General features: G+C 37.8%; 1 protein-coding gene across 9 annotated transcripts; it reads right to left on the reverse strand.

The window, feature by feature from the left end:
* Nucleotides 1–192: 192 nt before the first annotated feature.
* LOC113497656 (insulin receptor substrate 1-B) lies at nt 193–23,655 on the reverse strand. Of its 9 annotated transcripts, none has more exons than XM_026877319.1 (12): nt 23,068–23,655; nt 22,538–22,943; nt 15,945–16,128; nt 13,373–13,498; nt 12,166–12,293; nt 11,323–11,424; nt 8,055–8,363; nt 6,738–6,836; nt 6,272–6,377; nt 5,992–6,153; nt 5,680–5,911; nt 193–5,604 (listed from the first exon to the last, which is right to left on the reverse strand). In XM_026877319.1, exons 2-12 carry the CDS (start codon nt 22,908–22,910, stop codon nt 4,705–4,707), a joined length of 2,721 nt encoding a protein of 906 aa, XP_026733120.1. In that variant the 5' UTR covers nt 22,911–22,943; nt 23,068–23,655; the 3' UTR covers nt 193–4,704. The 9 variants fall into 9 exon arrangements, with proteins under 9 accessions (XP_026733120.1, XP_026733119.1, XP_026733122.1 ...); XM_026877318.1 differs by having other exon boundaries at nt 22,538–22,965; XM_026877321.1 differs by having other exon boundaries at nt 193–4,895; nt 4,971–5,604; nt 22,538–23,653.
* Nucleotides 23,656–23,984: the final 329 nt, after the last annotated feature.

The raw sequence follows: 23,984 nt of genomic DNA on the forward strand, positions 1-23,984 counted from the left end.
GTCGCTGACGCCGGCGACGTCACAGCAAGCGCTCGCAGCATAGCGTGTCGACTCATCCCCAGGTACTAAACAACTATTTTAGAAACTGTTCTAGACGTTACAATAGTTAAACTTATATTTAAACCTTATAAAAAACCTTTACGCCGTTTACAGGAACATTTTTATGCAAAAATTCTGTTTAACTTGCAATGGGACTAGTATAGATTTCTTAAAAACAACTCCACTTGTCATGACGTAACACACGGAGTTTGGTAAATCATTTTGTATATTTTTTATAATTATAAATATATTAAAATAAGGCCGCATTCACACTAGCTTTCGATGTCGCATAATACAAGTCTCACCAATGCAAATGTAGCCAAAAGCTCCTTTTAGAATATGCTGCGTTTGATATTCTCCTGTACATCTGTTTTGTGACCTTTCTACGTATCGGCAAAGAGGCGGCATGCGTGCGGACCTAACATTAGCAACTTGTACAATTGACAACAATGTTCATTAGGAAATATTTTCTAGATTTATCCTAAGGAAATATAATCCTTGCCATATGTGATGAAATTAATTATTACATAATAACTTTTCTGCAAAGAAAAGGATTTACTTTAACTTTTTTTTCGTTGAACTTCACAGCGCTAATTTCAGTTTCCGAACACGCCCAAAATCTTTGTGCTTTATCTGTGGTGTCGAGGATTGTTGGCATATTTTAAAAGGAGATTCTATCCAATCTTCTACATAACGCTATCTATCGTCCGTCCGTACCCGTCTATCCTTACACCTACGTTAAACTCAACACTTCTTACTCTACGTGGAATAAAAGTAAATGTATAATATAATACACAATATATATTAGTGTTACAATATGTATCTAAACATGGTACTACGTAACTGCGAGGTGGCACTAGCAATCTGCGAATTGGCTTATCTAAACTAGCTGGTTGAGTATCGCTGTGAACTTACTTTCATAAGGGGATATGTCTGTTATTAAATAACAAAAACTGACATTACATTATCTAGTCTAGGTTAGGTTGGGTATATTTTTGAACGGGTTCCTCAGTTTTTCAATGGTTTTTTATGACTTAAAGTCCGATATTAATTAATACAGGGTGTACCTGGAAACTTTGAAATTTACTTTCTTATAAATCACTAACACTATTTAAAATTAACTGCCTAGATGATCATATGCCTAAAGTACAAGCTACCTGGAACACTTACTAAAGTCAACACATAAGATATGTTCGTTACGATCCTCAACCAGCGCTACAGACGAGCTCTCTAGTCGAGAGCAAGTTAATCATCCTAAAAAAATATTAAAATACAAAAATGTAAAACAGTGGCCTTGCCAATTGTACTATACTACACACGTCAAGTCGTGATGACGTCGATAACAGCGATGAATCGGGACTACAGTCGTCTGGGCCGTCACAGGCGCGACGGGAGTTCTCTTTACAATCCTTATGTTCCGTAACCTTCGAAGGCCGTATTTAAATTCAACTACTCGTGTTATCAGTCGACCAAAAGTGCATGGACGTATTTATAAATTGGCTATTTAGAAAACTCCCTCAGTGTACAAGAGTATCGACCCCTAAGCGACATACGACTATTACTCTATACAAACGAACTTGTGCTGTAATCTGGCATACGTTTAAAGCTTACATTTTACAGTACAATCAGAGAGAGAAGTCTTACGTTATTCGTCACAAGACTTTTCCCTCGCTTACACGGGAATAAATAACATTACTTTAATATAAAAATTTGGTGTTGACTCAGTCACGCATTATTATACAGGTCCCATTACTTTTTTAATAAATCGAGCGCGGGCAAATGAAACTTGTATTCTAGTTCACAAGTTTGAGGGTATTTGAACACAGGAGGCTAGTCGTATTGTTTATGTCGGAATGTAGAACATTCTGCTTTATTCCGTCATAGGTTTACGCGCTTACGCGCGATAGGCGCTGTACAAGTGCACTGAAAAAAGTTTCTCTTTGAAATAATTATTTTCTTCAAAGGGATTTGACATCTCAGTTTTCTTGAAAAATGTATTTTTTCTATTCACTTGTCGATATGTGAACAATTAATTTTCAAAACTGGTAACACCAGCCAGTATTACCAGATTTAGATTCACTTCTGAAAATCGAAACCCCCAACTAAATGCATGTTTATTTTACGAGTCATTACAAAAGTGGATTATTTTGACCAAAGCTTTTTTCAGCGCACTACCTTCATTACATTTAATTGCACTTAATTTTTAAAACATAACGGAAATTGAACTATTGTACAACAATCGCTTATATGTATATTATATAATAATGTATATGTCCGCATGTAACTATCAGTATTATAATAACGATACAATTTCATCTACTCGACAACGCGGCCGCGGTGCCCATTGCCTTCACTTGTACACGAAGCTTCGCGATGTTGCATTATGATACACATGAACAATAAAAATCACTTAAAATAATAACAAATATCTGTTTACATGCAAAATGTCCGTTTATTTTTGTTCCTGGCTAACTCTTGTGAACTAGGAAAACTGTTCACCATATTCACTTTATTAATTTATCAATATCTATGACACAAGCCATTGGAACAAAACGATCGGACACTAATTAAAGATAAAATAAAAACACAAAGATAAAACTTGAACATAAATAATACACTTTAGTCAACAAAATAACCAATGTCAACGTCTGTTTAAAATCCATCGCATCGAAGCCTCGGAACAAGTAGAAAATAATTATTAATAATAAATAATAATATCCACCTATGTGTTTAAAATGTCAACTTTTTTTATTAAAAAATATTCCTATAATAATTTCTCGGATATAAACAGCAGTTATAAGATAAAAACAGATTTGTATTGAACACATAATTTACGTTGATGTTATATGAGCTTGCTCTTCGAAGAGGAACAGTAACTGACTACATAGAGGGCATTACCAGCAGCCCGGCCGCAAGTTGTCGGGTCACGGAGACTATAGTTTGTGTTATTGGATTTGTTTTGATGCAGAGGAAAATAGTAAATTAAAAGAGTTTGTTTTAGAAACATTCCCCGAACAGCAAGCTCGAATAACTCCTCATTATCATTGTCTAACTTGACTGTTAGCTCGGTAAGCGATAGTTGCGCGCGATCACTTACCGAGCCACACATGTTCCGTTCGGGATTACTCTATTAAATATTTTTTATTGATTTTGCTCTATAAATATTAATGTAATATTGACACGAATATACTCTTTTATCGTACTATAACAATTAAATAATTTGTGATTTCTGAATATGAATTTGTTTTAATAATAAGGCAAAATTCAGATAACATTATGAGCGCAGCTTTAATGACACGAGCTTGCGCTAATGATGCGTCATCTAAATAGAACCGGAGACTTAACGTCGATACTTCACGATAGAATCTGTTTCAGCTCCCAACTAGTGTTAACCACGAACGGAACACAAATAGCAGATAACAAACAATAACAGTGTAGAAATAACATTTATATCGTGTTTAAAATTGCACAGAGTATTCTAAGAACACAGTAGGCAGTATGTCACCGGAACATAAATCGTGTATTGTACCAACTATTGTTAGGCCTCTTTCACAACCGTGGCATTATAATTATTACAATAAAAATCACCTTTTAAAAGTCCACTACGGAACCAACGCGTCAACATGTCGCTGAAACATTCCCGTGCACGAATATTCATACTTTATACCTTAATGATTTTCCGCGATTGTACTAGAGAGATATAATATGCTAAGATCTAAAGAAATAAATATTTAATTACAAATGAATAAAGTAACATGATAATGTATTAATTAATTTAGTGAAAACTTTTGGAGTTAGACTTAGTATAATTTCTTAGTGTCATATCATATATTTATATATGTTTGCTAGACAAACGTATCACTGAAGTCTCATAACAATAATAATAAAAATGTAATAATAATAAAATTAATAACAAAATGTGTGTACTATTTTATAGTAACAGAAGCAAGCGACATCGAGTCTAATACAAGATTCAGGCGCGCCTCCAGCGACGCATACTTTGACGTGTACATGTTCCGCAATGTACTGTAAAGTATTCGCCGTGTAGACCGGCCTAAGAAATAAGTGTGAAGGATATCGCTCAGTATACCATCAAACCGTTTCTTTGAGATAAAGGCTGATGTCAATTGTTTGTATACAGTGGAAGCTTGTTAGACGCACGCTTTGAGGTAACTTGAGGGAAGAGGACCGACGGGTACATTTGTCAGGTAAAGGAAAAAAAACCCTTTTTTCAGAATCACATACTTAACACAAAAGCGTTTGGAGTGTAGTAATGCAGTGGGTAAAGTCCATTTTTTTAACAGTTTTTTTTGCCACAATGCAAACTTAATTCTTCCGAATTGTAAAAAAGAAAAAGAAATGATACAGATTTGTGAAGCAATAGGAGTAAGAAAGGGAGCACTAGTTAACCTCAAAGTGCACGGTTTGTTATGGAGGCGAGAGGGCCGTTTGAAGGTGCATATCCATCAACACTTTATCTGACGTACATCGTCCTCGCCGGCACAGCGCCTTAAGTCATGCTACAATATTACACAAATAAATACAAAACTCTTAGCAAACGACAGTTCCATACTCTTCTCACATCAGCCTTCCGGACTACTGAAACATGCTTGTGCGTAAAGTATTTGTTCAAAACAGTGTACCGGCACAGGGGCGCGTCCGCGACTACGTGGCGTCGGCGGCGTGCAGCTTCTCGCTGCGCAGGAAGTCGATCTGCGTGTAGGCGCGCATGGCGGGCGCCGCCGCCGCGCGCCGCGGCTCCAGGTCCAGCGCCGCGTAGTGCACGCCGCCCTCCACGCTGAAGCGCGCCGCGCCCGCGCCGCCGCCCGCCAGCACCCGCGCGGCCGCGCCCTCCGCTGCGCAACACCACACGTCAGTACGTGTCGCCGGGACCCGCGCTCCGCACGTGCACGGCCCTACACTGTACTGACCTCTGGTGTCCACGGGGTCGGCCACCCTGGCCATCGTCTTGGTGGCGGTGGGGTTGCAGGAGAGCTCCTCCGCGCAGGGCTCGGGCCGCGCCAGCGTCACGTACTGCGGGGACACGGACACGGCGGGCGGCGCGCGCGGCGCGGCCGGCTCCTCGCTGGCCTCGCTCACGGTGGACAGCGGCTGGTGCGGCGCCTCGTCGTCCAGCGCGTCGGCCGCGTCCGCGTCCTGCGGCGAGGCGGGCGAGTCCAGCGACATGTCGAACAGCGTCTGCGAGCCGTGCGGCGTGCGGCGGCGCTCGTCCGGGGACGCGGCCAGCGGCGGCGGGGGCCGCGCCGCGCCGATGGCGATGGGCCGCGTGGCCGCGCGACCGTAGTTCATCTCCACGTAGCCCTCGGGCGTGGCCGCGGGGCCGGGCACGGGCGCGCTCATGGGCGCCAGGTGCCCGAGCGGCGCCAGCCCGCCCAGCGAGGCTAGCGGAGTCATGGCCGCCAGCGGCGGGGAGCGCGCCAGCGGGGAGCCGGGCCGCATCTCTACGTATCCGGCGTTTCGCGGTGACATGTCGACGTATTCGTCGACATTTGTCTTCGGCCTCGGCTCCACGAAGCAGGCCGTCGGAGGGGTCCGAGCAATCACCTGGACATAGAGGTTAAGTTTAGTGGCCCCGAGGAGAAGTGAGGCGAGGGTGAGGTAGTCGTGCGCGGCACTGACCCTGTTGGCGGGCGAGTTGGCGGAGAAGTCGATCTCCATGTGGTCGGTGGTGGGCGCGCGGTGGGCGTGGTGCGGCGGGTGGCGCGGGGGGCGCGCGCGGGCGCCCACGCTGTAGGCGCGGTGGCGGGGCTCGGGCGCGGGCGCGGTCCCGGGCCGCGACCCCACGCTGTAGGCGCGCGGCGGCCGGCTCTCCGCCGCGATGTGCGACGTGGCCGGCTCCAGCTGGTACTCACTGCACAGACGGACACGCTAGTTACTACGCACATTCTTCCGAATTCAATGAATGGTAAATAGATATGAATAGGCTCGTACCTAAACCGTGGGTCGGTGGAGGGCGTCCCGCTGCACAGCGAGCCGCTGGAGGCGGACACGAGGCCGGCGAGCGGCTCGTGTCCGGGCGCCATGGGCAGGTAGCCCGCCTCGCCCAGCGACGACGTGCGCGAGTGCGCCAGCGAGCCTGAGCCTAGCACCGCGCTGGGGGATAACACCGATTTTTAGTCCAACTTATACATTAAAAAGTACATCAGTCTCGTCTTGTATTTCTATAAACAGACTTCTTTAACATTCAAGTAATAAAACTATGAGAACTCACCTCATAAAGTCTCTTGAAATGTCACAGCTATCCGGCTCTTCTGGTATTCGAGGTGTCCTGTACCACTCAACCATCGAGTCGGCTTCATCCCGAGATACATCCAAACCTGAGGAATAACAGACAAAAAAGAATATATACACATTTAATTTACGAATAGTTTGTTTTAAAGAAGTTTATACCTATTACTGTTTCTCATCACCACGCTACCTCACTGCGGTTTGGCAATTTCAGATTACATTATTGTGAATCCAGGTTTCCTCACGATGTTTTCTAATTCATTCATTCTTAAAATAATTGAGAAACTTCGTTTAACTTTGAAAAAGTCCCATCGGTACCTTGCCTGCGTTGAGAACGAACCTGCACCTTATACATACAAATCCATGCAAAGAACCGCAAGGCCACCGCGACAATTTTTTTGGGTCTAAATCTCCTTTAACCTCCTTTCTTCCACGTCTTGTTCCCTTACCTTCGAGTTCCGTATATCTCTGTGGCGGCCTCTCCACCTCGAAGGAGGAACAAGCACGCGACGGCATACTGTCACAGCGATTCCGTAGCGTACCCGCGTCTGTGAGCAAACGTCGAAAATACTTAGACATGAACGGGTGATGTATTATGAACGTTAAGACTGTGGTGTAGAGTTCAATATCGTGTAAAGTCAATTGTAAAGTTGAAGTTTCAGGCAAATTGTATCTAAATGCTGTTATTATAGAGGTGATATTCGTTTATCGTGTACTCGTGTGTAAAGTGTCATCGATCAACAGGCAGTGGATTTTTGTGAAGTTATTGATTTTGAACAGCATGCTACTGCAAAGTGCTGGACCTTTCATAAGCTTTTTCCGTGTTTGAGTATTGTTACCTAATTAGAAGTTTATACTGTCTTGATACCTTCATATATACTTATAATTGAACAATAAAACCCGATCATGGTAAATATTTTGGTACACTGAGTTGTTTTAAGTTCTCGCCACGGTCCAAAATCATTTCAATTATGCCTGAACAGAAACTGAGAATAATAATTAAGTCATGTCTTTAAAATCATGTACTTCAAATAATATGTTCGACAATCTGTAGAGTGTAATCAAATTTATCAAACTACTGGGATAGGTATAGGACATGCCGTAATAAATAAATATTATATGAAAAAGAAGCAAAGCATTCAAATAAGGAAACATGAAAGTAAATGAATAATAATACAGGAAAACTTAAATTACAATAAATACATTAAAAGTTACTTAAAAAGTTGCAATTAAAAAATATAAAGAAATTAATATTAAGATAGTGTTTTAATAAGTTCTTATTTTATAAACTCACCTCGTATTACTGTTTTTTATTTATTTATGTACAATATTATTAAAAAGCCACAATCACAAATCAAGAAAGCGGACATAAAGCCATGCACACAAAATTTGTCTGTCTTTTTGTTTGTAAGCGTGCTCACACAACGCAACTCAAACATTCCAACACACGTGGATTGCCAGCTTACAATATTTTTATTCGACTAAAAATATTGTCGTCTGGCAATCTTAAACAAAGAGGTTAGTAATGTGCTGTGCAATGTACGGTTAATATGGATATGCGTGACAAGGGAGCGTCCATATTGTGTATACCCCTTGATAAAACTATTTCTTTTGTCTACTTTTCAATACATTCTATATGCTATCTGCCATTAAGTCGAAATGTCAGCTTAAGATTGTAACATCATGTTCATTCAAACTACATTTTACATACAGCATGTTTTATAAATAAGTCTCAAGTCGTATGAACGCCCCCAAAAAATACATACTCTTAGAATGAGCCGGCGACAGTTTATGTAAGCGCGTCCCCGTGCTAGCGCGGCGTGACCACTGCGTCTTCTTCAGCGAGGAGTCCATCCCATTGATGGCCTTACACGAGGAGTGGGTCACGCCCTTCTCCCCGAGCACGCGGTCTACCTCGTCGCCGGTCAAGGGCTCCGAGCGCGTCCGCCCGTGCGAGATCTTCAGCGGCTCTTGGAATAGCGGGTATCCAGTAGGCAACGACTCTGTTCGGTGATGTTTTATTACCCTTACTGTGTTCTCTGTTTTATCTGTTAGTGTGTTATTCTGGTTTTCGGCTGCGAAAGACAATGATAAGCGACAAATAAAACATATGGCACCCACGACACCCGGTGCGCTCGTTATGAGGTTATGTATGACTGTCAACAATGGCGCCCAACATACATATTATATTTTTTTTTCAATCTGTAAGAGAAAAATAGATACTGGATCGCCATCGCTCACATCTGATTATAACTCCTCCCCAAAGATGTGGCATTGTTTTTACAAACTGAACGGGAACCAACACAATCAAATCATGGAATAGTTCAAAATTCATTGGTCAAATATAAATTATCATGGTTCGTTTTATTAGCCCAGACACAACACGAGGCTTGTTGAGAACTTTAAGAGGTGGGATGTGATCGCATAAAGCATGTTGTTGAAAATACTATCTACAACATTGAAACAGGTTAAAAATTTGAACAAGAATGATAAGGGAACAGTAAAACTGCAGTCAAAAGCAACTATATTAACAGATTTTATTATTTGATGGGTTAAGCTGTGTTTATGAAGAGCCTATGATTGTGTCAACTAATTAAATGAACCACTGCTTTCATAATAAAATGCTCAGACAAGTTTATATGTAGACGTTTTTGTCTATGCCACATCTTTATAACATGTCATTGTGATCAATGTTTGGTTTGGCAAAATTATTTACTTCTGGACACTCTAATTAAACTATATCGCGTCTTTTCTAAATTAACCATAGCAGTTAAATGAATCAAACTAGTCGGCCAGTAGGTAGACGCCCTGTTGGCTGACCTAGGTGTTGCTGGGGTGATATAGTTGAGGCGAAAATTCTGGCGAGAAGTGGCGATCTCTCGTATAGTCAGAGGCCAAGACACATTTTGGGTTGCTTAGCCAACAGAGTAAGTCAGAATCAAACTAGCCATTCTCAGATGTTTCAGTTTTGAGTATTCCTTATATTTTTTTCTGAAAAACATATGCTGCTAAAAATTATTGCAGGCTAATATTGTATTATGAGCAAAGTATTAGAAGTAACCCTGAAGTAAGAGATTAACTTGAATAGTATAAAGTATCTAGACCAATTTCAAAGTATATAAATAATTAAGCCAAACCCTAACACACATTATATGGCTGTAGTATGTATGACAACACTTAGACAACACGACATCGCGGCCGTTACCACCCGAGTCATGCAAACCAACCATGGACATGATGCGTCGACAATATCATGCAAGCAAAATAAAACCTAATTCAAATGAACAATGAGTTCCAATTACAATGATCGTTTTAGGTTTGTTACTGTCCACTCGCAATGTTCAGAAGATGTCTTTTGTTTTACCTAAACGTTTTAACAGTTGTATAAGAACGGGTCCTATGATCGATTACTTAAATAAAATATTATTATAATTAAGTTTAGTTGTTTCGTTCATGTAATGAAGATGAATTAATTTTGCCCAATTTCATGATAAGTTATTTAGTTCTACGCTTCAGCATAAATCGTTACTGAAATCCAGCTTCATCTCATACTCTAGATTCACTTTAATAACTCCACATTACTTGTTTAAAATTTAAAAATGGTATCTATTGCATTAGTGGACAGCAACGGATTTGATTTATAAGCAAAAGCTTATGTTTCTATACAGCATCTTACATCCTATATACAAATGTATCAATAATTATAAATACGCATAATTAGTACAATAGTTATAAACTAATGTTATTTGACATTGATTAAGCAGGTTCGTCATTCCATTCAAATAAGCCAATTATAAAAGACCCTTCAATTGAAAGCCTTTGATATGTCATATTAATATTTTGGCGATAGCTTGTTACTTGTTATACACTGGGTCAATAATTTCTTACATTTTACTGATATTACAATGCAACAATATCGATATAAAATCGATTAAATAAGTATACAGACATGCCTTGAAGTATGAAACTGATATCCTAAATGTATACAATTTTCTACAATTATTGACCCTATAAGCTTAATATACAATATTAGTGGCACAGTAATTAGTACATCGATTCGTAAGCAGGCAAGCTGGTAGTTAAGTCAAGTTCTGATCAATGATAGTCGAATGTTAATGTTTAAAACATAGGTTAAACTTAATAGGACAATAAAACTTTAGGTAGTAAATATTGTTCGTAAACGTGCAATGTTTTAGTTACACAGACACACGTTAAATTTGTACAATATTTTTACTATAAATTCTCTAAATAGCGATCACATCACTCAAGAGTAACTCCTTCAAGTCCACGAAAGATATAAGAGGCAATCACGAACTTAGTCTCAAAAAATCACGGAGTGACTTATTAGACAAAAAAAATGAAAATAATTCTGTTGTTCTACTTATCTGTACTACGGTTTTGGATGAAATATCAGAAACTATTGGGATATTAAATTCCCTAAACAACAGAATTATAAGAACTTTGTGAGAAGAAAAGTAAAGGTAAAAAGGACAGATTTCACATGACGACCACAAAATAAATAAACCATGTGAGTGTAACTATCATTCAACTATCAGTTAATCAACTCAACACACGTCCATTCTCGTCGATACCTAACGCTAAATGACATAAACATGTCTGGGCTTTGTACTGTTAGCAAAATAATATTCACTACTGGTTTTGCTTATATACTAGTTCATTTAAAATAACTTACGATTTAATAAATATTTATTGTTTACAAAGATATCTTCAAGAAACAGTTAAGTTAAATCAGCTGATTGATTCAGCCGTTTATTTTCTGACCGTATTTTTAAATGAACTAGTTTGAAATTTGACATATCAATCCAAATACATACATACATACACCGCTCTATTCAAAACTATATTTCAATTTATCCATACTCTGCTTAAAAAAACCTAAAATAGCAGTTTTAGCTCCTGCGCTAATTAGGTATGACATAATATAAATCGATACGAAAAGAAGTAGTTGTTTAGTGAATAAGGCGGTAGAGCAGAACCAGTAGTGTATGTGTAGCGGGTATGTGCGGGCAGTACCGGGCAGGCTGGCGGGCGGCGGCGGCGCGGCCGGCTCGTCCAGCGACGCGCTGTTGCTGGCGCACACGCACTGCCTAATGCACGCGCCCACGCACAGCCCCTCTGCAACACCACCCACTGTAGCCCGCTAACTAACCCTCACACTCACTACGCTCACTTCACTTTTAAAGAATAAAACTATCTGCATCACTCGCTTAAGGTAATCCTTCAATTATTGACTTAATATTATTACTATACATTTTTAAAATATTTCTGTACATCAATCAATAATATTTTATATTCCATACTCAGATGTAAGTGCTTAATCTCTAACTTAGTTACAAAATTATTCGTTTATTATCACATTTTTATGGACGAAATTGAACATAATGTTAGTCACTGAACCACAAGTGTTCTACTCTAAATAACAAGCAACTAATCTACAAGTGACATGAATGCAAGCAGTAAACTATTCTACAATGTACTAGAGTTTTTGGAAAATAGCCCTTATAACTACTATGGTAAGGTCTAATGCAACTAACTAGATGAGCTACGTTAAAATGCCTCCCTGGTAATACATGGTGCGACTTCATAAAGGGTTATGTTATACTTGGATATGGCATTCCAAGAGAAACCTGCTACTAACATTAATGAGATAGAAAAAACTCGACTGAAACAAAATAAAGTTTGGGAGTGAAGACAGTTGTTCAGTCTATATTTAAATTTGGATGAAAAAAACTATAAACACAAAAGAGTTTTGCTCATCGGTCATCGTGTCCGAGGATTGAATGCAGTTGTTCAGTGCTACTATAACACAGCCCTTGTCCGTAGCACCATGTCCCCCTGTACCCTCGCCCCGCTTACCGCTGAGCCCGGCGCGGCCGCGTCCGTCGGAGTAGGTCTGTCGGCGCGCGGGCAGCGCGTCCGCCTGCTTCGGCAGCACGATGTGGTCGCGCTCGTTCTCAGTCTCTTTAGCGCAGTTGCGCATGGCACTGGAGTATTTAGAAATAGATGACACTTTTTTATGGTAATTTTCGTGAGGATACTTGAATGAAATAACGGTTTATCGCCGCATCAGCTATGATAAATGAATATGGGTGTTATGTCCGAAAGCAGTCGGGCAATCCTGATAAATATGCCTAACGTTACATAATTTAGATAAATTATACATTTATAACGTTTTCCAGGTATTTTAATACTGTATTTGTACTCCAAAATGTTATAGTCTTAAATATGAAATGGATAACAATTTTGGGCCCTCTGGCCCCTACGACAAAAATAGGTGATAGAAAGAAAGTAATATATGTAAATTAAATATGTAGCAATGGCTATGTACATATTTAAAACAGTTTAAAATTCACTCACTGCTCTTGTATTTCTCTATCTGGCCTTAGCCCAAAAGTGGGATATTTTCAGACCGATATTATCATGTACTAAGGTTTTGCTGCTCTAACATTTTAAGAATGGTGGTTGATAGAAGACACGATTAGCCCTTTAAGTTAGATTATTTAAGTGTGCTTCCAACATTGCAGTTAAAAACATTTCTATATTTATAATAATTCAGGCCTTCTGCCAGACTAGTATTTTTTTTCAAATAGGCCACGTTAATGTGTTTATTAAACACCCGGTTAAGTTATAAAACACTGTGTAACCTAGTTAGCTACATTTTATAGCTTTAGGTTCTTATTAATCTAAAACAGAGGATCTATGTGTAGGTCACCTTTAATACCGCCATACCAATAAACCTACACTCTGGTGTCTTTTCGTTGATGTTGCATTAACGAATCAAAAATCGACTTTACATGCCTTTTATCAAAAAAAATGAAAAATCTGGTAAACGTGCTAAGTGAGGAATTTCCAAAACTATCTAGTCTGTTTTTTTTGTTATTTTTCAAACGACACTCGCACTGTCGCGCTTAAATCCTTGTATCCTCACAACAAATTATCGTGGATCACACAAATGCTCGTCCAGCACGGAGATTGAACTCGCGACACGTCGCGTACAGCGGGTAACTTTTACCACTTGGTTATCCGTGTAATACTTTTATCAGACAAATAGAACATAACATACTGGTATATAGTGGAGTGCATGCTCTGAGCGATGTTGGAGTCGTCAGTGTGCATCCACAGCTCTCCCGCGCCGGTCGTCGTCTGCCTGCCAACCTCCATGTAGAAGAAACGCTCGGAATCGCCACATCTATAACAATTATAGGCAATTTATTTGAATTTGCTTTTCAATGTGATGTACTGAGATGGTTACTTAAAATTGGTCTTAAGATTTAATTAAGAAAATATATCTATCAAGCAACATTAGCCCTAAAAAGCAATGTCTTGAGTTATTCTTCATTAGTTTAGTTAGGACGACCCCATTTTTTTATACTAGAGTGTGCTGAGGAGTTTGTTGCACCTTTTTCTGTTCCACAGCTTCATCACTGAAAGGACGACCCTTTCAGTGAGGGTAGGCGAATCAATTATTACGCTCAAAAATCATATTTAAATAAGGACAAATTATTTTACTTATGCCTGAAGAAGATTTACAAAAAAATAGTTTAAAGTAATTTTTTTGTTCATTATTGTTTAGAATTAGTTCCTCTCTAACAGAAACGGTTCGAATTGTATCACCTACATTATCAGTCAATATGAGTTATGTAAGTATTTTTGTGATTTTCCTAGGAAAATCTAACCGCTAGCCTGATAAGAAAACACCCACAAATATACCATAACTTAGACAACAAGCGGTACAATTAGCAACAAGATTAAACGTGTATAATATGCAATCCTATTAGATAATAATTAAAATATTAAGACACAATACCAATTCGAGGAATGCACTTAACAAGACATACCATAATAGGTAATAGGAAAACAAACATTAAAAATACATTCACGACTAAAATCGTTTGCCTGTTTAATTCTAAGAAACAGCGTCGAGTACACCGCGAGTACATGAAGGATATCAAAACAATTATTCACTTTTCTCAGATCGGGACTTCGTGATCAACAGTATTATGACGTCAAACCTCGTTTATCTTTTGAACACGTAAGGCGGTTTCGTCATAATATTATATCGTAGGATTTAATGTGATGGAAAAGTAATGACACACATTCACACCTGTGACGAATACGTATTTTTTTTCGTATTTGGACTTTTTACTGACTGGAATCTCCTTGATTCTTCTTTCAGATGTATAAACAGGAGTTATAGAAAATATCTTCATCTAGTACATTTCTTCTTATTCCCAATTCCCAAGGATTGAAGGATAAAAAAGTGAATCAATTCCGTTCCCTACAAAGAATCGATACTAACATTGTTTGCTCATCACAACTTTTCGAACCGCGAGTGCGGTCATCAAAAACTGTTTGACGTTTGTGTCCTTTTTATGCATAATGGTCAACGTTCAAATGTCAAATCTAGATGTTTATTACGTAAGTATATTAGTACTAGCTCCGGGTAAACCCCTAGAGCAAATTTACAAACTTCAAGATTCCACAAATAAATCATTACGTGGAAAATATACCACTTTGCGGTTGATAAATTATTGTTCGTTTATCGTCGTAGAATTGAACGAGAAACTAACATTTAAAAGGTGTGATGAGGTGAGAAACCAGAGAAATTACCTGTGATAATAATGTAAGATGTACTGGGATTATGTGTTACCCAGTGAAATGGGACCTTAGGGTCAGTAGTAGTTTCCCTGTCCACATACATATTAAGTTGCTAACGGAACTGGAAGCCGAACATAATATAATATGGGAAAACCTAGGCATGAAGATTAACGTAAGAACTAATTTTACAATAAAAGATATAACTTTTAAACCAAGGATTTTGTAGTGACGTACACATTCAATATAAAATTCAAAATTTATGAAGTTGTTATTCAAAACGTAAATAACTTGAATACATGTGTACAGGTAGTGTAAAGAGGGTCACATTCAATAAATAGTATAATAAAATATTATTGTAGGCGATAAACAGCGTAATAGTAATAGCTACATAACTGTATAGGTCATAAGATGTTACGTAACCCGAGTACTCGTACAAGAGGTGTAAAATAATACTCTGAAGTCAGACTTATTAAAACCGACAATCTTTTACTTGAAATTGCATAATTAATTATGTATTAGAGACATGACTTGGTATTATAGTTGCATTTATTGTATCTCGGATATCTGTCGCAATCACCCGCAACTAACTAAGCTATCACAACAAGCTAATTAATTATAGACGATGATTATAAATAAACATGGATACTATTAATTGTATGATTGGGAACATATTTTGATCTCGCTTTCTTATTTTTTTTCGAAAACTGTAATATCATGATTGGTCGAAGGTTAGTCATAAGTTTCCATAACAACACCTCTGTGACTTTTAAGTGAAACTCTTAAAGATGCATTGCAATATCTGGCATTGATCTTTTACTTCATCATCATCATCTCAGCCTATAGCATTCCACTGCTGAACATAGGCCTCTCCATAAGGATCTTTTACTTAATTTATGTTAATCACAAATAGTCAAATGGACTTTTTGTGATGAACTTTAAGGAGAACACTCCTAAGAGTGGCAACAGTCAAAAAATAAATGCCTCAATAAGGTCCCACGTCCGCACACTCGAAGCCATTGCAGATCATTAGTACATACCTCCGAATATTCTTCAGGGAGTATTCAACTCTCTCCAGGATACCGAGATCACTGATCACATTATTGTGACTCTTGATCTTCACCAAGGTCAGCGTCTTGTCCGTGAGGCACAAGTTGTACAGGCCTTGGATGTTCTTCGTCGCACCCAAGCCTTTCTTCTGAACGTATACTTGCCACACATGCTCTGGAAAAGTTAAGAACGATATTCATTTTATGCAAAATATATAAAATACACCCTATTCTTTAGAGGTAAGGTTTAAAATTAATTGTAATATATTCTGGAGAACTGAACCCTTTATGGTGGTCCATCTAGGCATTGTAATTGATATTAGCAAATATAGATAAATTTCAGATATCCTAAAAACGCAATATGGTTAATTTACTAGATTCTTGAATATTTTAGTTTCTCTTTTAATAGACTAACTTTAATTAAGGTCATGTTTCCGAACAAACATTTATTTTATCTAACTTGCGTCAATTGGTATTGTGTTTATAAATAACAGCATATTAGGTAGGATAAATAGCAAACTTGGAAAATACAGAATTTCTTCAAACAACTCATTATACCTATATGGATTAATAATTTTTCATTTTTTTCCTTGAACATCTTGTTTTTGTGGTTTAGAATAATTTCAGTGTTTACGCAAACCTGTTTTAGACAAGTAAATAAAAGTAATTGTTAATGAAATTGCAATTTTGTAACATTTAAGTTTTTTATATGCAGCCCTGTAACCAATTAAAAATAATATTTCCTAGACTCACCGAAACTTTAACAATTCAACTTATCATATTTTAAGTACAAAAAATATTTACTGTCACACAACAAGGAGACCCACACCTGCATAGTTAAAAACAAAATGACCGCGTAAACACAACAAGCTTTGATAGGGACCAGAATATTTCCATCCACACAACCACAATGCCTAGGTCATTAGCGCTTTGATATGACCTAATGATCTACAAGTCGAGTTAAATATATCATGTTTTCATATTTATATACTCATTTGTGACTTTGTTGCGATAAAATTGATTGTGATTACAAAATTATAAAACAAAGGATATTTAAAAGGAAATGACAAATAGAAATGGAAGTATTTTCTTTTATTTGATACCTAACTTTTTTAATTTAAGGTAAACCTGCAAGTCTTTTCCTCATGTAGATACTTTGACGTTAGCGGTAACATTTTCCGTAAATGAAATTTTCGAAATCAAATGTTTTGCTAATTTGCTGAATACGCTAAAGCATTATTCAATTAACCTTTCCAGTTACTCCATGTCATATATGTACCTAACTAAGGTCAGTTCTTCTTCCAATCGAGCTTAAAGGAAAGTCATAGTCCACCCTATATCATGGCTTCCTGGTCCACAATACATAGTATTCTCAGTAATGAAGGACTACTTACCAAGTGACGCACAAGTCAGTCCGTCCGCAATACAAAGCCATCGGATTAACCGACTATCCGCCGACTACTAGAGTAATCTCAGATCAGCCGGTATAAAACCGACGAAGTTCGCCGCCTAACGAACCAGTGTATAAGCTCCATTACTTTTATTACGACCGCGTATTCCCTTATCTATGTTACTATTCCTATATCAATGATTCTACGCTACAATCTACAATCGTTTATCTATTGTGATAAATGTTTACTATCTATGACACTAGATGGCGCTATGGCTATGGCTTTGAAAGATGATTTAAATTATGTGGACAAAGTAATTACGTACGAAAAAACAGTAAACATTTTAATTATTTAGGTAAATTATGAGGTGAGTAACAGGTAAATAGTTTAATGAGGCAATGTTTTTTTACAAGACTTTGTTTACGCATTTGCTCGAGTGGAATTTGAGGACTTTTAAAACTCGCATATTCTACATTTTTAATCCAATGAATTCGTGAGTATCTAGATTTAAATATTATCATGGCAGCATACTTATACAACCATCGTAAGATTGACTTGATAAAAAGAAACTATTTTCATGCAGGTCAGTCATGTAAGACTCTGTGTAAACTCATCGTACTCCTCTGCCTAACCTTTACGAGTATCAGGCGCAACGGTTACAACGATAAGATAAGCGAGTATCAGCTGATTGTCCTTGTGTACAAATACTTGGAGGAAATTATTTATTGTTGTGGTCATTATCACCATATAAAACACTAGCTGTTCACCGCGAATTTACTGGGTATGGAGGAATATCACCGTTTCCTAAACAGCTGCAAAAGAGAGGCGCCGATCTACGCCGTATAGTGCGCCATCTTGCTTTCACAACAACAACAGTCTACTATAAAACTGCGCTTAACCAATGATGATCGACAATTGTGACTCTTTTTAACCACCAAATTATTACAACTAGCTGCTAGGCTAGGCTGCCCCGATACCACATTTAATTTCAGAAAAGACACAAAAAAGCTTGGACGTCATTCGATTTATGGGACAGTGAGATCTAAGTGATGAAATACATTAGCACGAAACGGAGGAGGAGAGCCGTAAACTACAATATGTTTTTATAACCACAAATCGGTGCCTAGTTCAAAGTGTTATTATTTTGTTGATACGGTAATGGGAATGGGTATTCCCATGGCCGTAAACCGCAATCACTTGAACAAAACGGGGATTTCGCCATAAAAATAACCTAGATTTTGAAGGCTAAATCATTTTCCTAAGTACGTAAACACAAAAAGTAAACGATTATTGAACATTTGGACCTTATTCGTATGAATGGAAGCAATTAAATAAATTATTGATTAAATTATAATTAAACATAATTTTTTTTAACTATAAGAATCTTGTTTTAATGAATTTACTGCCTCGGTGTCGTCAAGGTTCAAAACACATTAAAATCAAATGTCATCTAAGAACTAGCATTTCCGGATACGTTGTTGTACATGCACAGATCGAACCCGCAACACGTCGCGCACAGTGTTCAGTGCGTGGTGATCTATATCACTCGTCTATCCGTGTTACTAAGACAGATAGTTTGTATGATGTAACTGGTGCGGGTCAGAAACAAGGATAGCGCTTTGTAGGAACTTGTAGGTAGCAATGAGGTAACCAAGAAAACGTCAACAACATAATGAATAAGCGAAAACAAGTTGTTTCTTTGTACCTATTAAGATATGCTACCTTTAGGATTGAGACAATACGTCTATGATAAAACTAATAGTAAGACAGTTCATACATCATTCTATCGCGAAGTGACTAGTATGGAAAAACATGTTTGTGAGAAACTTCAATAGAAATAGCAAATTTTACTTCTACATAGATGTATCTAGTTTAGTCACGCGGTAGGTACATCGTAGTAAACACAATCGTTAACGGACATCAAAATAAATAACACAATTACTCACTGCACCAGTAAACATATACAAATTAATTAACAGCCAACCAATATGAGATCATTCCGTGAACTTTGGGCAATTTAATAGAGAAGTGTTGTCTTGATGTTAAATCAAGCGTAAATACTTATACGCAGTACAATTACAAATATATCTAATGCATAATTAATAACAATAAATGAAAATATCCTGTCAAGTGCGTATCAACTAAGTACTACGCACTACGGAAGCGCCCATCAAGGTAGCTTGAACAAACAGTTTCATATAGGACGCTCAGCGCATATACACAAACATTCAAACAATTGTATTAATCGAACAAGTCATATTGTACTCATTATACTACATCAGATAAATCACTGATTTAAAACAACAACGACATTCCAAACATTAAATATTTATATTCTGAGATCTAAGACACTTTTAGAATGGATAGCCATTTCCGTTTTCGCATAGTTGCTGCATTGCGTTTTGACAGATTTCAGCTCAAGTCGCAGTACAAAAAACGATCGAAAAACTTAAATGATGTTTGCAACTCCTATAAGGCAGACTTGTGATTCATGCACACATTTGAATACGACTGAAAGCCATCCAAACATAAATAAATTTGAGACCCAAAAAGATGTGGTCTCAAAGAATGGCGGAATTATACGTCCCGGTAAAACGATAGGCGACATCCAGAAAAATCGAGAAGAAAGGAGAAGGGCGAACCTATCTAAAGAAGGAATTCAGTTAGCATAAATCAGAAGTGCGTAAAACGGAGCGAGGTCATCCTTAAGTGTCTCATTCTCTTTCAGAAGCTTGTATTGTCCACACTTATTAGAGCAGACAGGCACAGCGACGTACGAAACTATGTGATTTTTTAATAAAACCAGTCCAGAGTTACTGTTTATCAAAGCCAAAGTATTGAATCTGTGACGAGCTCATTATTATGTAAAGACAAACACCATAAACCGACGTCAACGTTACAATGATCCGCTACATTTCCATTTTAATCATTAGTCAATCATTTCGAATAGCTGTGAACTCCCCGGCCACACCGTAAACATAATACTACAAAAAAACAGCGCAGAGTAGAAACTAAAAAAAACCTTAATTAACTCCAACAAACAAATTGTGCGCAACTGATACGATATCAACATTATTTTCCTATTACTCCCAAGAATGCGCACATTTAAAAAAATCGGTATTAACAAAATCCTACAATCAAGTCCTACCAGCGGATGACCCTGGCCACCCTACAATCGTAACGTGTAAAAGGGCCTATCACAAAGTACGAACCACCAAACAACTTGTATTATGATTAATGATTGCCCGTACGTTTACGCAGCATCACAATATTACCGCGGGTCAACGACACCGGCTCTTACGTACGCGCCTAAATTTCCATAGTACATGATTATACATTGGCCTTTTTATGGAATGTTAACAGTTGCTTATTATTGTCTATTCATGTGTAATAAGTTATTAGGGTCTTGAGGTACCGAGTCAATCGCGAGTGCCCGCGACTTCGTGTATGGTGCTTTTCCATTGAGAACCAATAAAAACTCATAATATTTTCCACTAAGTTCCTTGACTCCCACATATACTATGGAATTTTTTATGTGTTTTCATATTATCTTCTTGATGAAATATATGTCTTTTCATACTTTATGTTATGTTTGTTGCATATTACTTGATCAAGCTCATAACATACTCAATACTCATACATAAGTACCTACATTAAAACTTGACATTCATAAATACTTTAGATAAATCTGACCTATACAATGTTCGACAATTGTGACCAGAGAAAAGTCAATTAAATATTTATGAGATAGTCATTGTTTGATCACATGACTGTTGATAATATCAACCTCACATATATACTAAAGCCCGTGTTAAATAATATACAGTACAACTTAATTCAAATGTATTGTTATTGTTTGATTCCCTATAATACTTGTTTTGTAGCTACAGAACTATTTGGTGTAAAATAAAAGACTCTTAAAGAGACTATACGACACAAAAATATCACTACGAGAATACATAGCCACTAAATATAGTCTGTCTATCATTAAATTCATAACATGTAAATAAATAAGCTTAAATAAAAACAGAGAATGATTTACACTGTGCAATGCAAGATACTCAAGTTAAATGTTAGGATATGGTCGGAAATCATGCAATTCTTTAATAACAAGACTACCCGAAAAAATAAGTTAAAAATATTTTAGGGGTAATATATAAAAGTAAGGTTTATATATGCTAAAACTGATTAGTATTCAAAACATCCATATATGTAGGTAGTTATTAATTTGCAAATGTCTAGAACAATTTATGGGATTTATAGTTTTCTGAGATTGTTACAGGTTAGTTCACTTGAAGACGTAAAGAAAAGGTGTTTAAGTAATCAAAAGCAGTGTTGAATTGTGAAAAACAAGTGAATCACTAACATTAAAACAATACCTATCAAGAGGACTAGCATGTAATGCCATGATGATGCATTAAATCAAAATAAGTCACAGTAAACCTATTGCACTGCAATTGAATATTTTAACTAATCTGTTTTTCAGATCATGAAACAAGGTTTTACTATCAATAATGTTTTAAAGTACTTATGAACATATATTCGGCAAGTGAGGAATGAGTGCTAAAAACTTTTGGGATGTTAAATAAGGTCCTAAATTCCTAATAAGATTATGATATGAAAATTAACTCAGTGAACTTTATTTCAATATCTAATTAAATTTTATGTTAAAATGTACTTTTAGTAGGCAACAGGCAATTCCTTTGCATAACTTCCTTTTAAATGTTTATGAATATTATTAAGAAATAAGTTGAGAGTTTCTTTTTAACTGTGTTGTGTTGCTATTTCAAGCAGTCATTATAATTAGGAAAATAACTGTTTTTACACAGTTTTTTTTCACACTATAGTAAGTGTTACAATATTGGTCTATGTTTGGTAGTTGTTTGTGAAACGATTAATAACATAGGAATGCTTCATTTTGCAACTAACTTTATTGTTTGTTGTATAACTTTATGTATTGGACCATTTATATACAAACTTTCAACTCCTAACAAAGTTTTTAAAAGAAAATAACTTCAAAAGTGACATGGTTTACATTTGCTAAGGCAAGCAATAATAAAATATAATATCAATGTTCAATGGTTTACACTTGAACATGACATTGTTACCTACATAACCTTAAACATTCCAGCATGTACTCATGTTTTAGTAAACATTGTGACACAGATCAATACAAATGTGAATGGGACTTACGTATCGGATGGAGCAGCTCGTCGCTGGCGTCGTCAGTGCGATGCTGCTTGAGGATGGCGGTGAGCCACGCGTGCAGCTCCTGCTCGTTCTCCGCCACGATACAGAACTGCTCCTCCCTAGTGAACAGCGCTATGACGTGCTTCTGCTTCAGGTCCAGCCGCCGCATGATGTTGTAGCAGCTCTTGAGCGGCAGCACGCGGCGCGGCGAAGCTCCCGCGCGAAACTTCTTCTCCGACTCGTAGTACTCCAGCCTCGCGGAGCACTCGGGCGTCTCCGCGCGCAGCACGAAGTACTTCTTCTTCATCGTCTTCAGCTTCCGCAGGTGCCCTTGGCGCACCACGGCGCCCGCGCCCCCGCCTCCCGCCGCCGACATCACTCCTGCATCCCAGTCCCGCACCTAACGACTCTGGCACATGCCAACCGATAACCTTGAAGTTGTTTACACCAATGATGAAAGTCACCCTAATAAACGACGAATAGTAAAACACCGTCGACGGAGGCGTACACGCGCCACGACTAAAAATACTTACAATAATCACCATATAGTGCGTAAATAGTACCTCGTTATGATAAATCGAACGGCGTAACGAATCCGACGTAGTAGTACCATAAGAATTTATTCCGTGGGTAGAGCCGTGCCGATTCCTCACTAACACGATAACACTAATGTTAAAAATCTTATCTTTGCGAAATAATCATAATACATCAACAACAAACACTATTTCAATCCATAATTTGGTACGCTCGCTGTTACACTCGGTCATTCACAGACACTCGAGTTTAGAAAGAGATAAAATCATTCATAGTAAAACGTAATTCGCACCGCACGCCCTTCCGTAGGTACGCAGGGCATGGAAGTCATGCCGTGGTCATGCCTCGCGACATCAAAACATTCGATTTTTACGTTATCACTCACTGCTAAGACACACCACTATTTAGCAACCCGTTACAAATAATAAACTAGTAAATGTTTTTGTGTTTGACCACTTAATTTATAAAAAAACACGTATTTGCGCCTCGTTTTTTATTGGCTCTTCACTATTGCGTGTCATTTATTTGTACGACGAAATAGTACTCCGTCTAACTATGTATACGGTGTGTTATCTTTATATGTTTGTCGCGTAACGATTAACCAATGGCAGCGTGGTATTCCGCTACGGAATAAAACATGTTGTTTAACGTCTAATAGATTTTTCGTGCTGCTTATTATTAGCCAATCATGTTTTACAATTGTTAAGCTGCAGCATTGATTGTGATGAGACAGTGCAATGCAGTTTTATGCTGTGAAAATCAAGCTTTTGAGATCAGTTAATTTCATACATTTTTGAAAACCACGTTGGAACTGTAAAAAAAAATACAAACATTTATTAATATGAGTCCAGTACTGAAGCATGGAACTTTTCGCCCTACATTGTACAAAAAGGACTAGAATTTTAAGAATAATTTT

Source organism: Trichoplusia ni, chromosome 9 (assembly GCF_003590095.1).
Source record: "Trichoplusia ni isolate ovarian cell line Hi5 chromosome 9, tn1, whole genome shotgun sequence".
NCBI classification, from domain to species: domain Eukaryota; kingdom Metazoa; phylum Arthropoda; class Insecta; order Lepidoptera; family Noctuidae; genus Trichoplusia; species Trichoplusia ni.